Here is a 22,689-nt window from a genome sequence, read left to right on the forward strand (position 1 = left end):
TAGATATGTACAAGGAAGATAAATAAATAGAGTAATAAATATCATCATCAATCGTATTTATTGAGCGCTTACTATGTGCAGAGCACTGTACTAAGCGCTTGGGAAGTTAAAATTGGCAACATATAGAAACAGTCCCTACCCAACAGTGGGCTCACAGTCTAAAAGATGTACAAACAAAATATGTACAAACATATATACATATATACAGGTGCTGTGGGGAAGGGAAAGAGGTAAGGTCGGAGGATGGAGAGGGGGAGGAGGGGGAGAGATACACAGAGATGTCAAGTGCTTGCCCAAGGTCACACAGCAGGTAAGTGGCAAAGCTGGGATTCGAACCCAGATCCTTTGACTCTGCTACACAGAGATGTCAAGTGCTTGCCCAAGGCCACACAGCAGGTAAGTGGCAAAGCTGGGATTCGAACCCAGATCCTTTGACTCTGCTACACAGAGATGTCAAGTGCTTGCCCAAGGTCACACAGCAGGTAAGTGGCAAAGCCAGGATTCAAACCCAGATCCTTTGACTCTGCTACACAGAGATGTCAAGTGCTTGCCCAAGGTCACACAGCAGGTAAGTGGAAAAGCTGGGATTCAAACCCAGATCATTTGACTCCTTTGCTAGGCCACGGTACTTCTAGTAAGCTACTGTGTACTCTCATTTTTGGATTTGTCCCAGCCGGTATCTCTTTTAATGGTAATGAACGTCACATATTCACCCTCCACTGAGAGAAGGGTCGCATTTTATTTGTTTTGAACCTACTCATCATTTCATGTAGCAAATAAAAACCGCCGCAAAAGTCTGAACCTTATACTCTTCTCCTTTCCTCCCTCTAGAGATGCTTCTTTATCAACAGGTGTTAGAGATCGGTAAGTGTCCGAGGAGGAAGGGAAGAGGGAGATACCGACGTTTTCTCCCTTCCGCTCTCAGTGCTGAAACTCAGCCGCCAAATGGAGGAGGCCATGTCTCCATCTCCCCAGGCTGGGCCTGGCAGAGCCCATTCCAAAGCCCTCTTGCCTGTCATCATCATCATCATCAATCGTATTTATCGAGCGCTTACTATGTGCAGAGCACTGTACTAAGCGCTTGGGAAGTACAAATTGGCAACATATAGAGACAGTCCCTACCCAACAGTGGGCTCACAGTCTAAAAGGGGGACTGTTGGCTTGTCAACTTGAAGGTGTTTGCCGGCGCTGTGGGTATTAGGCTTGATCGCCGTCGATAATAATTGTGGTACTCGATAAGTGCTAACTATGTGCCAAGCAATATACCTCAACACTGGGGTAGATACGAGATAGTTAGGTCAGACATAGTCCCTGCTCTACATGGGTCCCACAGTCTAAATAGGAGGGAAAACCACCAATGAATCGCCATTTTACCGTTGAGGAAACTGAGGCCCAGAGAAATTAAGTAGCTTGCTCCAAGACACCCAGCAGGCAGAGCCGGGATTAGAACCCAGGCCCGTGCTCTTTCCACTAGACCACACTGCTTACCTAATCAATCAATCAATCAATCGTATTTATTGAGCGCTTACTGTGTGCAGAGCACTGGACTAAGCGCTTGGGAAGTACAAATTGGCAACATATAGAGACAGTCCCTACCCAACAGTGGGCTCACAGTCTATCAATCGTATTTATTGAGCGCTTACTGTGTGCAGAGCACTGGACTAAGCGCTTGGGAAGTACAAATTGGCAACATATAGAGACAGTCCCTACCCAACAGTGGGCTCACAGTCTATCAATCGTATTTATTGAGCGCTTACTGTGTGCAGAGCACTGTACTAAGCACTTGGGAAGTCCAAGTTGGCAACATATAGAGACGGTCCCTACCCAACAGTGGGCTCACAGTCTAAAAGGGGGAGACAGAGAACAAAATCAAATATACTAACAAAATAAAATAAATAGAATAGATATGTACAAGTAAAATAAATAGAGTAATAAATATGTGCAAACATTCTTAACTAACGTGGGAAAGCAGTTCTTTGGTAATGGAAAGAACTCCACAGTCACCTGTTTCTGATTCCCAGCAGGTATTTTTCCACTTGGTTCTGAGCATCCATTCTCCCTGGGTCCACTCCGTCAAGTTTTGTCTCTTCTGAGATCGAAGTCCAAGGATAGTACTGTACTATTTATTCTTCAGCTCCGCCCAAAACATGTGTTTTCCCTATCTGGTTTAGAAAGAACGTGACAGCAGAATTAGGGAAGCATTCTTCCAAAAACATTCTTCCCTGAATAAACCTTCTTTTCCCCGGCTTCCACTCCCTTTTGTATCATCTACGCATTTGGATCTGGGACCCTTCGGCATTTTATCCAATCGTATTTATTGAGTGCTTGCTGTGTGCAGAGCACTGTACTAAGCGCTTGGGAAGTCCAAGATGGCAACATATAGAGACGGTCCCTACCCAACAGTGGGCTCACAGTCTAGAAGGGGGAGACAGAACAAAACCAAACATATTAACAAAATAAAATAAATAGAATAAATATGTACAAATAAAATAAATAAATAGAATATTCATTCATTCAATCGTATCTATTGAGCGCTGTGTACAGAGCACTGTACTAAGCGCTTGGGAAGTACAAGTTAAATAAATAAATGATGGCATTTTGTTGAGCACTTACTATGAGCAAAGCACTGTTCTAAGCGCTGGGGGGGACACAAGGTGATCAAGTTGTCCCACGTGGGGCCCACAGTCCTAATCCCCATTTTACAGATGAGGTAACAGACTCAGAGAAGTGAAGTGACTTGCCCAAGGCCACACAGCATTTGATATTCACCAAACCCTCAATTCCTCAATAATAATAATAATAATAACGATAGCATTTATTAAGCGCTTACTATGTGCAAAGCACTGTTCTAAGCACTGGGGAGGTTACAAGGTGATCAGGTTGTCCCACGGGGGGCTCACAGTCTTCACCCCCATTTTACAGATGAGGTAACTGAGGCACAGAGAAGTTAAGTGACTTGCCCAAAGTCACACAGCTGACAAAACACTGTTGAACATATCTATGAATTATACAGTATAAATTATTTATTTATATTAATGTCTGTCTCCCCCTCTAGACTGTAAGTTCGTTGTGGGCAGGGAAAGGGTCTACCGACTCTGTTGTATTCTACTTGCCCAAGCGCTTACTACAGTACTCTGCACATAGTAAGCGCTCAGTAAATACCATTGCTGTTGTTGTTAATGATGATGATGACTCTTCTAGACTGTGAGCCCACTGTTGGGTAGGGACCGTCTCTATATGTTGCCAACTTGGACTTCCCAAGCGCTTAGTGCAGTGCTCTGCACACAGTAAGCGCTCAATAAATGTGATTGATTGATTGATTGATTGATCGATGATCCAAAAACACACATCTATTTGGATAGATTTTGACACAGTCTTGGAAGAAACAGTTGTGTGTATTACACGCAAGCGTCGGATATGGGGGTGAGTATTAAAACACCAGTCTTTCTCAAAACGAGGTCCTTCGGGAATACAATCCCCACGTTGTAGGAGAACTGACTATATTAGGACTGTGGTCAGTAAATAGGAGGATAAAAATAATATCATTTCTTTTTTCCATTCTTGCCTCTAGAGGAACTTCTCTCTGACCACAGGAAAGAGAAAGGTAAATATCTGGGGTAGAAAAGCGGTTGGGAATAAAATGCCATATTCCTGTTTCTCCTCCTAAAACATGCTCGTCCACAGACATTTTTCTTGTAGAAATCATTCAGTACAATGCCTTATCCCATCTAGGCGATGGTTCCATTAATGGTACTTGATTGAATTGTCAGGGGTGAACAGATTAAGGAAAGACTTTGAGAACATGGGGAGAAATGGCTTAAAGGATGGCCACAGTTAGAACTCAGAGCCAAGAGCTTTCTCTCTCCTCCCCTACCTTCCCATTCATAGTGATTATTTTGTATAATAATAATTGTGGTGTTCATTAAATGCCTACTGTGTGCCAAGCACTGTACTAAGTACTGGGGTACAGACAGGATAATCAGGTCCCACGTGGGGCTGACGGTCTAAGTAGGAGGGAGAACAGGTATTAAATCCCCATTTGGCAGAGAGAAGTGCAATGACTTGTCCAAGGTCACATAGAAGACAAGGGGTGGAACCAGGATTAGAATCCAGGTCCTCTGATTCCCAGGCCTGGGCTCTAGCCACTACGCCATGCTGCTTCCCTATTTATTTGGTTAATATGTTTTGTTTTGTTGTCTGTCTCCCCCTTCTAGACTGTGAACCCGCTGTTGGGTAGGGACCGTCTCTATATGTTGCCAACTTGTACTTCCCAAGCGCTTAGTACAGTGCTCTGCACACAGTAAGTGCTCAATAAATACGATTGAATGAATGAATCTATAATTCTATTAATCTATTTTGATGCTATTGATGCCTGTCTACTTGCTTTGTTGTCTGTCTCCCCCTTCTAGACTGTGAGCCCGCTGTTGGGTAGGGACCGTCTCTATATGTTGCCAACTTGTACTTCCCACGCGCTTAGTACAGTGCTCCGCACACAGTAAGCGCTCAATAAATACGATTGAATGAATGAATGAACGAATTTGGGTTGGGGCCCTGTCTCACCTGTCATACCCCACCTCTTCTGCTGCTTGGCGTGGACAGTCAATTTCATTCATTCATTCAGTCGTATTTATTGAGCGCTTACTGTGTGCAGAGCACTGTACTAAGCGCTTGGGAAGTACAAGTTGGCAACATATAGAGACGGTCCCTACCCTACCAAACAGCGGGCTCACAGTCTAGAAGAGGTCGTACAGATTCCCATTATGGTCAGCAAAGTTTCTGCTGCCACTACTGCCAATCTGGAAATTGGGTTGCCTAAAAAAAGTGGGGGAGAGGGGAATGTTCAAGATGTTTTTCCCATCAGCACATCCATGCTCCCCTGTCTTTCCCAACCCTCCCCTTTCCCTTCCCATTCCCGAGTGATGAATATGTTTCTGGCCAGCCGGGCAATATAGTGTTCAAAACAACACCGGGAGGGTGGGAGGGATGGGTTATTACACCTCGTCACAGACACTGAAATGACTAATCATGGCCCTTTCCCCTTCGACATCCAAAATAGCATGAGTAGAGTAGCATAATTGGAGTGTCAAACTCCAGGCTTTGGGAAGTTTGACTATGTGTGAAACTGGGAGAGCGTCTCCTCGGACAGAGGGAAAGAAATAACAAAGGAAGAGTTTGGGGTTCCTTGGGGAATGGGACCAACTGGGCATTAGGCCATCTGTAATTTTATGAGTTCTTTTCTCCCCTACCCCCGCCCCTATCCCATTCTTATTTCTTTCTCTGCTTCTCTTTGAATTTTAGGGAAACTCCACAGGACAATCAGTAAGTTTTTATTTCTCCTCAAAAACTCTGGCAAATATTACCCCTGAAGGTGTTATGTTTTGTGAAAATTCTCTATTTCTCCATTTCAATTCCTACGCTCTGGAGGGTCTGAGTAAATGTTTATTTGGGTCTTGGGAGCTGGGATTTACCGGGGGGGTCTAGCTCAGGAGCTGGTATTATTTGCAGATGAATTTTTCTGCCCCAAATTCCACTTGACCCAATTCCTCGTGGGGTGAGCCCAATCCTTGACTCACCCTCATTTCCTCTGGACTATGTAGACGTCATTAGGAAGGCACGCCCTACTCGTTTCGTCTCCGAGCCCGTTCCAGGGATTTTGACGTCCCTTCTCCCCGATTCACAGATAATGTTTCTGGTTTTTCTAGGCCCCCGATCCTGTTCCTTTTCTTTGTCACGGATCCTGTCACTTCAAGGTGGTCCCCAGGATTCCTGCAGGCCAGTGACAAACCTTAGGATGGGAAGCTGCCCACTTGTAGTACCTGGAGAGAGCAGATTTTACATCATGTGATCTCATGTGATCATGGGAAGCCCTTACCATGGATCTGTAGTCTTCTAGACTGTGGGGACTGTCTCTATATGTTGCCAACTTGTACCTCCCAAGCGCTTAGTACAGTGCTCTGCACACAGTAAGCGCTCAATAAATACGATTGATTGATTGTAGACTTGCCTCCCATGAGCCCCCCTTGGCAATTCCAAGGGGGAGCGGCCTGAATAGGAACCCAGAAAAAGCCCAGTGACAAATTTTCCTTTATTTGATTTGAAACCTAAGTGCTTTCAAACTGCACCCGGTACCCGCTCAGATTCTTTGTATTTTTTTCAAACTGCAGCTTGTCCGAGCTAGGCCCAGTGGCTGAATCTCTGAGATAAAACTGTGGTACTGGTTGATAATTGTGGAATTTGCTAAGCGCTCACTTTGTGCCAGCACTGGGGCAGATACAAGCAAGTAGTATTCATTTTATTTTGTTAGTATGTTTGGTTTTGTTCTCCGTCTCCCCCTTTTAGACTGTGAGCCCACTGTTGGGTAGGGACTGTCTCTATATGTTGCCAATTTGTACTTCCCAAGCGCTTAGTACAGTGCTCTGCACATAGTAAGCGCTCAATAAATACGATTGATGATGATGGTGAAGTAGGGTTGGGCACAGTCCCTGTCCTACCAGGGGCTTACAGTCTCAATCCCCATTTTACAGATGAGGCAACTGAGCCCTAGAGAAGTGGAGTTGCCCAAGGTCATCCAAAGGACAAGTGGAGGAGACGGAATTAGAACCCATGACCTTTTGACTCCCAAGCCCGTGCTCTGTCCACTCTGCCATACTGCTTCTCTAAGAACTTGCTTTTTCCTAAACACTGTAAGCTCACTGTGGGCGGGGAATGGGTCTGTTATATTGTCGTATTGCACTCTCCCAAGTGCTCTGCACACAGGAAGTGCTCATTAAATCCAACTCAATCAATCAATCAATCAATCGTATTTATTGATAATCGTATTATCAATCAATCGTGTGCAGAGCACTGTACTAAGCGCTTGGGAAGTACAAGTCGGCAACACATAGAGACAGTCTCTACCCAACAGGGGGTAATTGGTTGGACTAAGTCCTGGGGCGGCTACAAGATAATCACATTTGGACACAGTCCCTGTCCTTCACGGGGATAACAGCCTAACTAGGTGGGAGTAGGCTTTAATCCCCATTTCACAGATAAGGAAACTGAGGCACAAGTCTATTAAATGACCTCTCCAAGATCCAAGGAGACGAGTGGTGGAACCGGAATTAGAACCCAACTCCTCTTAATCCCAGACCCATGCCCTCCCCTCTAGGCCACGCTGCTTCCCACGCACAACCGTTAATCGTCTCTAAACGTTAAGCTGTCTCTAATTGTCTTAAACTGTTACTAATAATAGGGACCCTGGGAAGTCATACTAGGAATGGGGTTGGCTGAGGAAGATTCCCGCCACGCCGTGCCCCGGAACTAAAAACCCCCTTCCGATCTTTCATTTTGGTTTGTGTTTCAGAGAAACTCCGGGGAGAGCTCAGTAAGTTCCATGTTTCCTTATAAACTTCCGTGTCAACTGGCCTCCTGCTGACCTCGGGTTTCCAGGCGGCAGTTCCAACCTTGTTTGTTTCGTTGCAGAGTTGAAAAGAGCAGCAGCAAACGCAGGTCAGTAGGGATAATAATAATACTGATCGTGGGATTTGTTAAGCGCTTATACTATGTGCCAAGCACTGTACTAAGCGCTGGGGTGGTTGCAAGTAAATCGAGTACTGCTCCCATTTCCTGCACTTGGACAAGACCTTGCTTCTGACGTCCTATTTGTTCTGACGATTTTGACACCTGTCTCCGTGTTTTGTTGTCTGTCTCCCCTCTTCCAGACCGTGAGCCCGTTGTTGGGTAGGGACCGTCCCTATCTGTTGCCGGCTTGGACTTCCCAAGTGCTTAGTACAGTGCTCTGCACACAGTAAGCGCTCAATAAATACGATTGAATGAATTCTTTCCTGGCACCGCTAACCGTCATCTTCCCCTTGTTCCTTTGCAGGCTGGAGAAGGGCCAGGTTGCACCCTGGTAAGTGACATTGACTTCTGGCCCACGTTTCAGACTTAAGTCAGTCAGTCGTATTTATTGAGCGCTTACCGTATGCAGAACATTGGACTAAGTGCTTGGGAGAGTAAAATAAAACAGACACATTCCCTGCCCACAGTGAGCTTACGGTCTAGAAGGGGAGCTAGATGTTAAAATAAATCAAATTACAAATATGTACTTAAGTGCTGCGGGGCTGGGAAGGGGAGGAATTAAGGGAGCAAGTCAGGGCGACGCAGAAGTGGGTGGGAGAAGAGGAAAGGAAGGCTTAGTCAGGGAAGGCCTCTTGGAGGAGATGCGCCTTCGATTGGACTTTGAGACTGTGAGCCCACTGTTGGGTAGGGACTGTCTCTATATGTTGCCAATTTGTACTTCCCAAGCGCTTAGTACAGTGCTCTGCACACAGTAAGCGCTCAATAAATACGATTGATGATGATGAGAGGAATCGGTCGTCGGAAATGAAGAGGGCCAGAGGCGGGACGAGGGCAAGAGGTCGGCGGCGAGGTAGGCGAGATGGAAGTGCCGTGAGAAGGTTAGCATCAGAGGAGCCAAGTGTGCGGTCTGGGTTTTAGTAGGAGAGGAGAGTGGTGAGGTAATAATAATAATAATAATAATAATGGTATTTAAGTGCTTACTATGTGCAAAGCACTGTTCTAAGTGCCGGGGAGGTTACAAGGCGATCAGGTTGTCCCAAGGGGGGCTCACAGTCTTAATCCCCATTTTACAGATGAGGGAACTGGGGCCCAGAGAAGTGAAGTGACTCGCCCAAAGTCACCCAGCTGACAGTTGGCGGAGTTGGGATTTGAACCCATGACCTCTGACTCCAAAGCCCGGGCTCTTTCCACTGAGCCAGGTGACTGAGTGCCTTGGGTCTCTCGCCCTCAACTCTGCTTTATTGTAAAAAAAAAAGTCGTGGTATTTGTTAGGCGCTTACTGTGTTCCAGGCACGTGGGCCGTAAATCAGGTTGGGCACGCTCCCTGACCCACATGAGGGTCACAGTCTTAATCCCCATTTTGCAGGTGGGGGAACTGAGGCACAGAGAAGTAAAGTGACTTGCCCAAGGTCACACAGCAGGCCAAGGCAGGATTTGAACCCAGGGCCTCCTGATTTCCAGGACCTTGCCCTACCCACTAAGCCACACTCTTTCTCTAAGGCTTGAGTCCTACCGTGCCGAATCGCAACCAAAATTACAGTCACACTCCTAGAGTGTGTGTTTTGAGTACATGCTTTGACTAGAACATGACAGCAGGACTAGGGAACATTTTTGCAATAATTCTAGTAATTATAGCAATAATGATGACATTTGTTAAATGCTTACTATGCACCAGGCACTGTACTAAGCGCTGGGGTGGATACAAGCAAATCGAGTTGGATACAATCCCTGTCCCATGAGGGGCTCACAGTCGCAATCCCCATTTTACAGAAGAGGGAACTGAGGCCCAGAGAAGTGAAGTGACTTGCTGAGAGTCACACAGCAGATAAGTGGCAGAGCCGGGATTAGAACCCATGACCTTCTGATTCCCAGGCCCGGGCTCTAGCTACTCCACCATGTAGTAATAATAACGACTCCACCAATTGTCAGCTGAGTGACTTTGGGCAAGTCACTTAACTTCTCTGTGCCGCAGTTCCCTCATCTGTAAAATGGGGATGAAGACTGTGAACCCCCCGTGGGACAACCTGATTACCTTGTAACCTCCCCAGTGCTTAGAACAGTGCTTTGCACATAGTAAGCGCTTAATAAATGCCATCATTATTATTACTAACTGTGGTACTTATTATTCATTCATTCATTCATTTGTATTTATTGAGTGCCTACTGTGTGCAGAGCACTACTAAACGCTTATATCCATCCCAGCTCTTAATACGGTGCCTGGCGCATAGTAAGCACTTAAAAATCCCCTTCTAGAGTGTGAGCCCGTTGTTGGGTAGGAACTTGTCTCTATATGTTGCCGAATCGTACTTTCCAAGCGCTTAGTACCGTGCTCTGCACACAGTAAGTGCTCAATAAATACGATTGAATGAATGAATGAATGCATGAATACAAGTCGGCAACAGAGACAATCCCTAAGCACCTACTCTGTGCCAGACACTGTACTAAGCACTCTGCTAAGCTACATGAGCCCGCTGTTGGGTAGGGACCGTCTCTAGATGTGGCCAACTTGTACTTCCCAAGCGCTTAGTACAGTGCTCTGCACACAGTAAGCGCTCAATAAATACGATTGAATGAATAAAATAATCAGGCTGGACACTGATTATCAGGCTGGCCCTACTGAGAGCTCACCTCCTCCAGGAGGCCTTCCCAGACTGAGCCCCCTCCTTCCTCTCCCCCTCGTCCCCCTCTCCATCCCCCCGCCTTACCTCCTTCCCTTCCCCACAGCACCTGTATATACGTATATATGTTTGTACATATTTATTACTCTACTTATTTATTTATTTTACTTGTACATATCTATTCTATTTATTTTATTTTGTTAATATGTTTGGTTTAGTTCTCCGTCTCCCCCTTCTAGACTGTGAGCCCACTGTTGGGTAGGGACCGTCTCTAGATGTTGCCAACTTGTACTTCCCAAGCGCTTAGTAAGCAGCGCTTACTAAGCTTATGCTCAGGGAAGCAGCGTGGCTCAGTGGGAAAAGCCTGGGCTTTGGAGTCAGAGGTCATGGGTTCAAATCCCAGCTCTGCCAATTGTCAGCTGTGTGACTTTGGGCAAGTCACTTCACTTCCCTGTGCCTCAGTTACCTCATCTGTAAAATGGGGATTAAGACTGTGAGCCCCCCATGGGACAACCTGATCACCTTGTTACCTCCCCAGCACTTAGAACAGTGCTTTGCACATAGTAAGTGCTTAATAAATGCCATCATTATTATTATTATTATTATTAGTACAGTGCTCTGCACACAGTAAGCGCTCAACAAATATGATCGAATGAATGAAATAATCAGGCTGGACACAGTTCCTCTTCTACATAGCCTTCACAGTCTTAATCCCCATTTTCCAGATGAGGTAACTGAGGCACAGTAAAGATAAGTGACTCGCCCAAGGTCATACAAAAGAAAAGCGGCAGAGCCGGGATGAGAACGCAGGTCTCCTGCTGACTCCCAAGGCTGTGCTCTTTCCGCTAGGCCCCGGCTACCGGAGCGTTTTTCCGTCGCCATCAGCGATCATCATCGCCATCTCCCCGTGACTGTCTTTTGCAGTGGACGTGACTCTCGATCCGGACACGGCCCATCCCAAGCTCGTCCTATCTGAAGACCGGCGACGGGTGAAACACGGAGACCACCGGCGCGACGTGCCCGACAACCCCGAGAGGTTCGATTACGTGGTCAGCGTCCTGGGCTCTCAGCGCTTCACTGCGGGGAGCCACTACTGGGAGGTGCACGTGGGCAACAAGACGAAATGGATTCTCGGAGTGTGCAGTGAATCCGTGAGCAGGAAGGGGAAGATCACCGCATCCCCCCTGACGGGGCACTGGGTTGTGCGGCTGAGCCGCGGGAACGAATACGAGGCCCTCACCTCCCCCCAGACTCCTTTCCGCCTCAAGAATCCTCCCCGCCGGGTGGGAATTTTCCTGGACTACGAAGCTGGGGTGGTCTCCTTTTACAACGTGACCGACGAGACTCACATCTACACGTTTACCTACCCCTTCTCCGGGCCTCTCCGCCCTTTCTTTGAGCCTTGTCTTCACGACGAGGGCAAAAACGCAGCTCCTCTGATCATCTGCCCCGTGTCCCGGGAGTCTGGGGAACTTGCCAAAGGGCCCAGCCCGTCCCCGGAAGCCCCCCGGGCGATGGAAAAGAAGGTATCTCTGGGGACCAACGGACCATTAGCCCGTCCTCGCCCGACGCCAGATCAATATCCGCTCAAGGATATGATCCTTTCTTGGCCCTCTGACGTCGCTCCGGCCCTGCAGGGTTTCAGGGCCCCGTCCTTTTAGGGGAACGATCGCTCCTTGTCCTCCTTCTAGACGGCGAGCCCGCTGTTGGGTAGGGACCGTCTCTATATGTTGCCAACTTGGACTTCCCAAGCGCTTAGTCCAGTGCTCTGCACACGGTAAGCGCTCAATAAATACGATTGATTGATTCTGACCTTCCTCTAGCCCATCGCAAGCCCCAGTGCCAAGAAGGAGGAGCCCAACCGCCCCTGAGACAGTCTCTTTCTCTTATCTGGGAATAGGCACCTCTGAGGAAAGGCAGCTAAAGACTGAAGCCTCTCCAGGCTGAATGATCTCAGCTCACGCTTCCCTTCGCCCCATGGCAAGAGTTGCGGGAATGTTGTTCAGGGACCCGACTCCTGGGTGAATGGAAACCAGCTCGGGAAAGTCTTCCTCTCCTGGAAGAGGCAGGAGGGATATGTGGGGGTCACCCAGGGCCCCAAATGAATAACTCAGAGAAAGAGTTTTGGAGATTAGCGGTGACTGGGTGGTGTCTGGCCTTTCCACGGCTAAAGTCAGTCTGAAGGGGTTTCCTTCCACAGGCAAACACCCCATGAGTCCAAGGGCTCCCTCCTCCCTCGACCAACTTGCAACCAAGGTTTTAATTGCCCAGAAGATCCTAGATCTCAGCTTGAAATCGCCGTGGCCGCTAGCTCACTCCAGCTAGTGGCCCTTTTCTGTATTTTCTATCAATCAATCAATCAATCGATTGTATTTATTGAGTGCTTACTGGGTGGTGTCTGGCCTTTCCACGGCTAAAGTCAGTGTAAAGGGGTTTCCTTCCACAGACAAACACCCCATGAGTCCAAGTGCTCCCTCCTCCCTCGACCAACTTACAAACAAGGTTTTAATTGCCCAGAAGATCCTAGATCTCAGCTTGAAATCGCCGTGGCTGCTAGCTCACTCCAGCTAGTGGCACTTTTCTGTATTTTCTATCAATCAATCAATCAATCAATCGTATTTATTGAGCACTTACTGTGTGCAGAGCACTGTACTAAGCGCTTGGGAAGTACAAGTTGGCGCTTGGGAAGTACAAGTTGGCAGCAGCATTTTCTACCACCTCTTTTGTTTCTAGGACAGACTAGAAGACAAGACCCCCAACCAACTGGGCAAATTTTAGCTCACAAGATTTTCAGCCCACATCCCCTCTTCCCTTCCCTCAACTACATGACATCAGTTTTCTCTACTCTTGCCCGGATTCGATTGTTACTTTCCCCCTGGGCGAGTGGTTATTTTCAATGCTGAGTTAAGATCAAATGCAGAACTGCTAAGACGTATTCTATTTTTGTATGAAATTAAATGTGTACATTTTCAAAATGTTGCTTTCCCAAAGGACCAAAATCAGACTCATTTGACTTTCCTCTGCATCTCTTCATTATATATGGATTATATATACTTGTACTCGTACTTCCCAAGCACTTAGTACAGTGCTCTGCACACAGTAAGCGCTCAATAAATATGACTGAATGAATATGGATTAGAAGTGACCTCTCCTAACAAGTAATGTAGCCATCCCAGACATAAAAATTAGCGGCTAGAAATATCTGGGGACTGAAAGGATATAGGCTAATAAATTCCGCAGAAACCGGGTTACAAGACAATCAAGCCAGTGGTATTTACTGAGCGCTTACTGTGTGCAGAGCACTGTACTAAGTGCTTGGGAGAGTATAAGTACTTAAATTCTCTGTGCCTCAGTTACCTCGTCGGTAAAATGGGGATTAAGACTGTGGGACAGTCCCATGTGAGACAACCTGATTAACTACCCCAGCGCTTAGAACAGTGCTTCATTCATTCATTCAATTGTGTTTATTGAGCGCTTACTGTGTGCAGAGCACTGTACTAAGCGCTTGAAAAGTACAATTCAGCAACGAATAGAGACAATCCCTTCCCAACAACGGGCTCACAGTCTAGAAAGGCGGGGAGACAGGCAACAAAACAAAACAAGTAAGCAGGCAACAATAGCGTCAATAGAACAATAGCGTCAATAGAAGTATAGACCTATACATATTTATATGGAATCGATACTCTAATAGACTTTCCCCTCCTTTGGCACATAGTAAGTGCTTAACAAATACCATTATTATTATTATTATTATTGTTGATATTATTACAGTACAATAGAGTTGGTAGACAGTTCTCTGCCCACAGGGAGCTTACCAAAGCAGCAGCTTACGAAGCAGTGTGGCTCAGTGGAAAGGGCCTGGGCTTTGGAGTTAGAGGTCATGGGTTCAAATCCCGGCTCCACCAATTGTCAGCTGTGTGACTTTGGGCAAGTCACTTCACTTCTCCGTGCCCCAGTTCCCTCATCTGTAAAATGGGGATTAAGACCGTGAGCCCCCCGTGGGACAACCTGATCACCTTGTATTCCCCCCAGCACTTAGAACAGGGCTTTGCACATAGTAAGCGCTTAACAAGTACCATCATTATTATTATTATTATTACCAAATGCTGGAAGAACCACTTATATATTCCCGAGATTCCAAAGCAAGGTTTTAGGAGTGTGGCTGCAGAAATTTCAATAGATCAGCACGCCTCAGCCAGCATCCCTCTCTTCTGCTAAAGATTTCAGAGCAATAAAGGAGACAGACACTGGTCTTTCGGTTTTCAGGAGTGGAAAAAGTCCCCCTAGAAACTCTGGGAGAAACTGATTTGGTCTGGGGCAGCATCCGACGGCCTTCAATCAATCGATCAATCAACTATATTTATTGAGTGCTTATTGTGAGCACAATATTGTGAGAGCGTATTTATTGACAACACTGCACTAAGCACTTGGGAGAATACAACGCAACAATAAACAGACACGTTCCCTGCCCACAGCGAGCTTACGGTCTTGAGGGGGGACAGACATTAATATAAATAAGTAAATGACAGATATGTCCATAAGTGCTCTGGGGCTGGGAGCGGGGATGAATAAAGGAGGAAGAGCCCTGTACTTAACCCTTGGGAGAGGACGGTTTAACGGAGTTGGTAGATACGTTCCCTGCCTAACGCGAGCTGCGTGTATCAATATGTATTCCGGTGATCAGCAACACACCAGTTCAGCATGGAGAGGGCATAGCCCCTGCTAATTTAGGGGATCTGGAGGAGGTGGGGTAAGGAAAGTTGTAGTAGAGACCCCTTCTATTTCAATTCTTGGTCAAATCACTTCACTTCTCTGCGCCTCAGTTAGCCTCAGTTACCTCTCCTGTGAAACGGGGATCATTCATTCATTCATTCACCTGTATTTATTGAGCGCTTACTAAGTGCAGAACACTGTACAAAGCACTTGGGAAGTACAAGTTGGCAACATATAGAGACGGTCCCTACCCAACAGCGGGCTCACAGTCTAGAAGGGGGAGACAGATAACAAAACAAAACATATTAACAAAATAAAATAAATAGAAGAAATATGTACAAATAAAATAAATAGAGTAATAAATACGTACAAACATATATACATATATACAGGTGCTGTGGGGAGGGGAAGGAGGTAAGGCGGGGGGGGATGGGGAGAGGGAATCCCCAATTTATGGATGAGGAAGCTGAGGCCCGGAGAAATGACTTGCCCGAGGTCACACACCAGGCGAGTGGCAGGGTTGGGATCGAGACTGGGAACCCCATGAGGGACAGAAATTGTGTCCAACCCGAGTTGCTTGAGCTTAGTGCAATGCCTGGCACATAGTAAATACTTAATAATAATAGAGAAGCAGCGTGGCTCAGTGGAAAGAGCATGGGCTTTGGAGTCAGAGGTCATGGGTTCAAATCCCAGCTCCACCACATGTCTGCTGTGTGACCTTGGGCTCGTCACTTAACTTCTCTGAGCCTCAGTTCCCTCATCTGTAAAACGGGGATTTAAGACTGTGAGCCCCACGTGGGACAACCTGATCACCTTGTAATAATAATAATAATAGCATTTGTTAAGCACTTACTATGTGCAATGCACTCTTCTAAGCACTGACTAGAACAGTGCTTTGCACATAGTAAGTGCTTAACAAATGCCATAATAATAATAATAATAATGATGGTATTTGTTAAGAGTTTTCTATGTGCCAAGCACTGTTCTAAGCACTGGGGGAGATACAAGGTAATCAGGTTGTCCCATGAGGGGCTCACAGTCTTCATCCCCGTTTTACAGATGAGGGAACTGAGGCCCAGAGAAGTGAAGTGACTTGCCCAAAGTCACCCAGCTGACAAGCGGCGGAGCCAGGATTAGAACCCATGACCTCTGACTCCCAAGCCCGGGCTCTTTCCACTAAGCCACACTGCTTCCCAAACAAATACCACAATTATTATTGGTATTATTCAAACTATTTGGAAAATGTGGAAGATTTCATTCCCTTCTTTTTCATTCTTTTATCACCCAACTCGGTTCCATTTTTTATATTCTCTATGACCTGTTTTGTCTCATTTTCTTTTTTTTGGTGGCATTTATTAAGTGCTTACCCTGTGTCAAACACTGTTCTAAGTGCTGGGATAGGTACAAGTTAATTAGTCCCTGTCCCACGTGGGGCTCACAGTCCAAAAGTAGGAGAGAAGACAGGTATTTAATTCCCATTTTACAGTTGAGGAAACTGAAGCCCGGAGAAGTGAAGTGACTTGCCCAAGGTCACAAACTGGCAGGAGGCAGAGCCGGGATTAGAACCCAACTCCTCCTGACTCGCAGGCTCGTGCTCTCTCATTAATTATTAATTATTATTAATTCTCTCTCCTAGCAATAATAAAGCTGACACTTTGATGGGGAAGCAGCGTGGCTCAATGGAAAGAGCCCGGGCTTTGGAGCCAGAGGTCATGGGTTCAAATCCCGGCTCCGCCACCTGTCAGGTGGGTGGCTGTGGGCAAGTCACTTCACTTCTCTGGGCCTCAGTTGCCTCATCTGGAAAGTGGGGATGAAGACTGTGAGCCCCCCGTGGGACAACCTGCTCACCTTGTATCCCCCCACAGCGCTTAGAACAGTGCTTTGCACATAGTAAGCGCTTAATAAATGTTATTATTATTATTATTTGATGTTATCCGAAGTCCCTCGCCTGTGAATCTCCATTCTCCAGGAGATGGACGTTCTGCTGGTTGGCTGATGGGTGACTTCAGTGGCAAAAGGGCCTGTGAGCCCGCTGGTGGGTAGGGACCGTCTCTATATGTTGCTGACTTGTACTTCCCAAGCGCTTAGTACAGTGCTCTGCACACAGTAAGTGCTCAATAAATACAATGGAATGAATGAATGAACTGGGCAGTATGTGCAAAGCACTGTTCTAAGCGCTGGGGGGGATACAAGGTGATCAGGTTGTCCCATGTGGGGCTCACAGTCTTAATCCCCATTTTACAGATAAGAATAATAGTAATTTTGGTATATGTTAAGCGCTTACTACGTGCAAAGCACTGTTCTAAGTGCTGGGGGGGAATACAAGGTGATCAGGTTGTCCCATGTGGGGCTCACAGTCTTCATCCCCATTTTACAGATAATAATAATAATAATTTTGGTATTTGTTAAGCGCTTACTATGTGCAAAGCACTGTTCTAAGGGCTGGTGGGGGGATACAAGGTGATCAGGTTGTCCCATGTGGGGCTCACAGTCTTAATCCCCATTTTACAGATAATAGTAATAATAATTTTGGCATTTGTTAAGCGCTTACTATGTGCAAAGCACTGTTCTAAGGGCTGGTGGGGGGATACAAGGTGATCAGGTTGTCCCATGGGGGGCTCACAGTCTTAATCCCCATTTTACAGATAATAATAATAATAATTTTGGTATTTGTTAAGCGCTTACTACATGCAAAGCACTGTTCTAAGTGCTGGGGGGGGATACAAGGTGATCAGGTTGTCCCATGTGGGGCTCACAGTCTTAATCCCCATTTTACAGATAATAATAATAATAATTTTGGTATTTGTTAAGCGCTTACTATGTGCAAAGCACTGTTCTAAGCACTGGGGAGGATACACGGTCATCAGGCTGTCCCATGTGGGGCTCACAATCAATCCCCATTTTACAGATGAGGTCACTGAGTCCCAGAGAAGTTAAATGACTTGCCCAAAGTCACACAGCTGACAAGCAGCAGAGCCGGGATTTGAACCCATGACCTCTGACTCCCAAGCCCCTGCTCTTTCCACTGAGCCACGCTGCTTCTCTAAATAATAATGGCATTTATTAAGCGCTTACTGTGTGCAAAGCACTGTTCTAAGAGCTGGGGAGGTTACAAGGTGATTAGGTTGTCCCACAGTCTTAATCCCCATTTTACAGATGAGGTAACTGAGGCCCAGAGAAGTGAAGTGACTTGCCCAAAGTCACACAGCTGACAATTGGTAGAGCCTAAAGTCACACAGCTGATAAGCGGCGGAGCCGGAATTCAAACCCATGACCCAAGCTCTTGCCACTAAGCCATGCTGCTTCCCTCCTCTGTACACAGTAAGTGCTTTATAAAGACCATGGATTGGTACTTCCCAAGCGCTTAGCACAGTGCTCTGCACACAGTAAGCGCTTAATAAATACGATTGAATGAATAATTGATGATGCTCACTTCGCTCCCCTGATGCCCAACCTTCTCACCGTCCCGCCATCTCATCCATCTTGCCATACAACAGCAGTCCAGCTTCCACGTGGAGCTCACCGTCTTCATCCCCATTTGACAGATGGGGGAACTGAGGCACAGAGAAATTGACTCGCCCGAGGTCACACAGCAGACAAGTGGCAGAGCCGGGATTAGAACCCGGGTCCTTCTGATGCCCGGGCCAGTGCTCGATCCACCAGCCCATATTATTATTATCTCCTCCAAGAGGCCTTCCCTGACTAAGCCCTCCTTTCCTCTTCTCTCACTCCCTTTCATATCACCCTGCTTTAATAATAATAATAATGATGGCATTTATTAAGCGCTTACTATGTGCAAAGCAATCAATCAATCAATCGTACTTATTGAGCGCTTACTGTGTGCAGAGCACTGGACTAAGCGCTGGGGAAGTCCAAGTTGGCAACATCTAGAGACGGTCCCTACCCAACAGTGGGCTCACAGTCTAGAAGGGGGAGACGGAGAACAAAACCAAACATATTAACAAAATAAAATAAATAGAATAGATAGGTACATGTAAAATAAATAGAGCAATAAATATGTAAGCGCTGGGGAGGTGACAAGGGGATCAGGTTGTCCCACGGGGCGTTCACAGTCTTCATCCCCATTTTACAGATGAGGGAACTGAGACACAGAGAAGTTAAGTAATAATAATAATAATAATGGTCTTTATGAAGCGCTTACTATGTGCAAAGCACTGTTCTAAGCGCTGGGGAGGTTACAAGGTGATCAGGGTGTCCCACGGGGCGTTCACAGTCTTCATCCCCATTTTACAGAAGAGGGAACTGAGACACAGAGAAGTTAAGTAATAATAATAATGGTATTTATTAAGCGCTTACTATGTGCAAAGGGGAGGTTACAAGGTGATCAGGATGTCCCACGGGGCGTTCACAGTCTTCATCCACATTTTACAGATGAGGGAACTGAGACACAGAGAAGTTAAGTAATAATAATAATAATAATGGTATTTATTAAGTGCTTACTATGTGCAAAGCACTGTTCTAAGCGCTGGGGAGGTTGCAAGGTGATCAGGTTGTCCCACGGGGCGTTCACAGTCTTCATCTCCATTTTACAGATGAGGTAACTGAGACACAGAGAAGTTAAATAATAATAACAATAATGGCATTTATTAAGCACATACTATGTGCAAAGCACTGTTCTAAGCGCTGGGGAGGTTACAAGGTGATCAGGTTGTCCCACGGGGGGCTCACAGTCTTCATCCCCATTTTACAGATGAGATAACTGTGACTTGCCCGAAGTCACACAGCTGACAATCGGTGGAGGCAGGATTTGAACCCGTGACCACCGACTCCAAAGCCCGGGCTCTTTCCACTGAGCCACGCTGCTTCCTTATTCCTCTCCTAAAACCAAAACAGGATTGTCCTAGATGGGGTTGCCGGTCCTTAGTTCGTTAGTTGACCGCAAGCAAATCTTTTCTTTCTGTCTTCATTTCTCTCCGTACAAACAGAGTGACTGCTCTTGGCAAAATCTGAGCGACTGGTCTTGGTTTGAAGTTTGGAGCAGATGGGGCTATAAATAATAATAATAATAAAATGACGGTATTTTTTAAGCGCTTACTATGTGCAAAGCACTGTTCTAAAGCACTGTTCTAAGCTCTGGGGAGGTTACAAGGTGATCAGGTTGTCCCACGGGGGGCTCACAGTCTTCATCCCCATTTTACAGATGAGGAAACTGAGGCCCAGAGAAGTGAAGTGACTTGCCCAAAGTCACACAGCTGACAGAGCCAGGATTTGAACCCCTGACCTCTGACTCCAAAGCCTGGGCTCTTTCCACTGAGCCACGCTGCTTCCCCAAGCACTGTTCTAAGCACTGGGGAGGTTACAAGGTGATCAGGTTGTCCCATGGGGGGCTCACAGTCTTCATCCCCATTTTACAGATGGGGGAACTGAGGCCCAGAGAAGTGAAGTGACTTGCCCAAAGTCACACAGCTGACAGTTGGCGGAGCCGGGATTTGAACCCATGACCTCTGACTCCAAAGCCCGGGCTCTTTCCACTGAGCCACACTGCTTCCCCAAGCACTGTTCTAAGTGCTGCGGAGGTTACAGGGTACAGGTTGTCCCACGGGGGGCTCACAGTCTTCATCCCCATTTTCCAGATGAGGTAACAGAGGCCCAGAGAAGTGAAGTGACTTGCCCAAAGTCACCCAGCTGACAGTCGGCGGAGCCGGGATTTGAACCCATGACCTCTGACTCCAAAGCCCGGGCTCTTTCCACTGAGCCACGCTGCTTCTCTATTCACCCAGTCCCCTCAGCCCCACAGCACTTGTGTACATATCCATGATTTATTTACATTAATGCCTCCCCCTCTAGACTATGAGATCCTTGTGGGTAATAATACCAAGCGCTTAGTACAGTGCTCTGCACACAGTAAGCGCTCAATAAATACGATTGATGATAATAATAATGATTGTGAGAATAATTGTGCTGTTTGTTAAGCGCTTACTATGTGCCAGGCACTCTACTAAAAGTGCTCTGGTGTATGCAAGGAAATTGGGTTGGACACAGTCTATGCTCTGGGCATGTCACTCCCCTCCTCAAAAATCTCCAGTGGCTGCCCGTCAATCAATCAATCAATCAATCAATCGTATTTATTGAGCGCTTACTGTGTGCAGAGCACTGTACTAAGCGCTTGGGAAGTCCAAGTTGGCAAAATATAGAGACAGACCCTACCCAACAGTGGGCTCACGGTCGAAAAGACTCCGCATCAAACAAATACTCCTCACCCTGGGCTTCAAGGGTGTCCATCCCCTCGCCCCCTCCTACCTCACCTCCCTTCTCTCCTTCTCCAGCTCACCTCCTCCAGGAGGCCTTCCCAGATTGAGCCCCCTTTTTCCTTTCCTCCTCCCCATGCCCCCCGCCCTACCTCCTTCCCCTCCCCACAGCACCTGTATATATGCTTGTACAGATTTATTACTCCATTTTACTTGTACATATTGACTATGCTATTTATTTTGTTAATGATGCACATTTAGCTTTAATTCTATTTGTTCTGACGACTTGACACCTGTCCACATGTTTTGTTTTGTTGTCTGTCTCCCCCTTCTAGACTGTGAGCCCGTTGGTGGGTAGGCACCATCTCTAGATGTTGTCGACTTGTACTTCCCAAGTGCTTGGTACAGTGCTCTGCACACAGTAAGCGCTCAATAAATACGATTGATTGATTGATTGATTGGTGCAGTGCTCTGTACACAGTAAGCGCTCAATAAATACACTTGAATGAATGAATAAATGTCCCTTAGGGGCCTCACAGTCTCAATCCCCATTTTACAGATGAGGGAACTGAGACCCGGAGAAGTAATGATAATAATAATAATAATAGTATTTGGTAAGTGTTTACTATGTGAAAGGCACTGTACTAAACGCTGAGGCAGATACAAGCAAATAATAATAATAATGTTGGTATTTGTTAAGCGCTTACTACGTGCAAAGAACTATTCTAAGCACTGGGGGGAATACAAGGAGATGAGGTTGTCCCATGTGGGGCTCACAGTCTTAATCCCCATTTTACAGATGGGGGAACTGAGGCACAGAGAAGTGAAGTGACTTGCCCAGGGTCACACAGCAGACATGTGGGGGAGGCGGGATACGAACCCATGACCCGTGACTCCCAAGCCCGTGCTCTTTCCACTGAACCACGCTGCTTCATCAAGTTGGACACAGTCTTTGTCCCACGTGGGGCCCACGGTCTCAATCCCCATTGTACAGGTGAAGTAACTGAGCCCCAGAGAAGTGAAGTGACTTGCCCAAGGTCACACAGCAGACCAGTGGCAGAGCCGGGATTGGAATGCGGGCAGGGATTGTCTCTGATGCTCAACTGTACTTTCCAAGTGCTTAGGACAGTGCTCTGCACACAGTCAGCGCTCAATAAATACGATTGAATGAATGAATGAATGAATGTTGGGTAGGGACCATCTCTATATGTTGCCAACTTGTACTTCCCTAGCGCTTAGTACAGTGCTCTGCACACAGTAAGCGCTCAATAAATACGATTGAATGAATGTTGGGTAGGGACCATCTCTATATGTTGCCAACTCGTACTTGCCAAGCGCTTAGTACAGTGCTGTGCACACAGTAAGCGCTCAATAAATACGATAGAATGAATGAATGAATGAATGAATGAATGTTGGGTAGGGACCGTCTCTAGCTGTTGCCAACTTGTACTTCCCAAGCGCTTAGTACAGTGCTCTGCACACAGTAAGTGCTCAATAAATACGATTGAATGAATGTTGAGTAGGGACAGTCTCCATATGTTGCCAACTTGTACTTCCCAGCGCTTAGTCCAGTGCTCTGCACACAGTAA

General features: G+C 46.6%; 1 protein-coding gene across 1 annotated transcript in view; it reads left to right on the forward strand.

Annotated features, from left to right (window-relative positions):
- LOC119928757 (erythroblast membrane associated protein (Scianna blood group)) overlaps window positions 1-11,851 on the forward strand; it is a 45,928-nt gene extending 34,077 nt beyond the window's left edge. Inside the window, exons 7-13 of the mRNA XM_038747272.1 lie at window positions 832-864; window positions 3,572-3,604; window positions 5,299-5,319; window positions 7,343-7,363; window positions 7,462-7,488; window positions 7,865-7,891; window positions 11,103-11,851. Of these exons, the coding sequence (XP_038603200.1) occupies window positions 832-864; window positions 3,572-3,604; window positions 5,299-5,319; window positions 7,343-7,363; window positions 7,462-7,488; window positions 7,865-7,891; window positions 11,103-11,839 (899 nt within the window). The 3' untranslated portion in view covers window positions 11,840-11,851. The remainder of the gene's footprint in view (window positions 1-831; window positions 865-3,571; window positions 3,605-5,298; window positions 5,320-7,342; window positions 7,364-7,461; window positions 7,489-7,864; window positions 7,892-11,102) is intronic.
- Window positions 11,852-22,689: the final 10,838 nt, after the last annotated feature.

The sequence above is a fragment of the Tachyglossus aculeatus genome, chromosome 5 (genome assembly GCF_015852505.1).
Source record: "Tachyglossus aculeatus isolate mTacAcu1 chromosome 5, mTacAcu1.pri, whole genome shotgun sequence".
Lineage (NCBI taxonomy): Eukaryota > Metazoa > Chordata > Mammalia > Monotremata > Tachyglossidae > Tachyglossus > Tachyglossus aculeatus.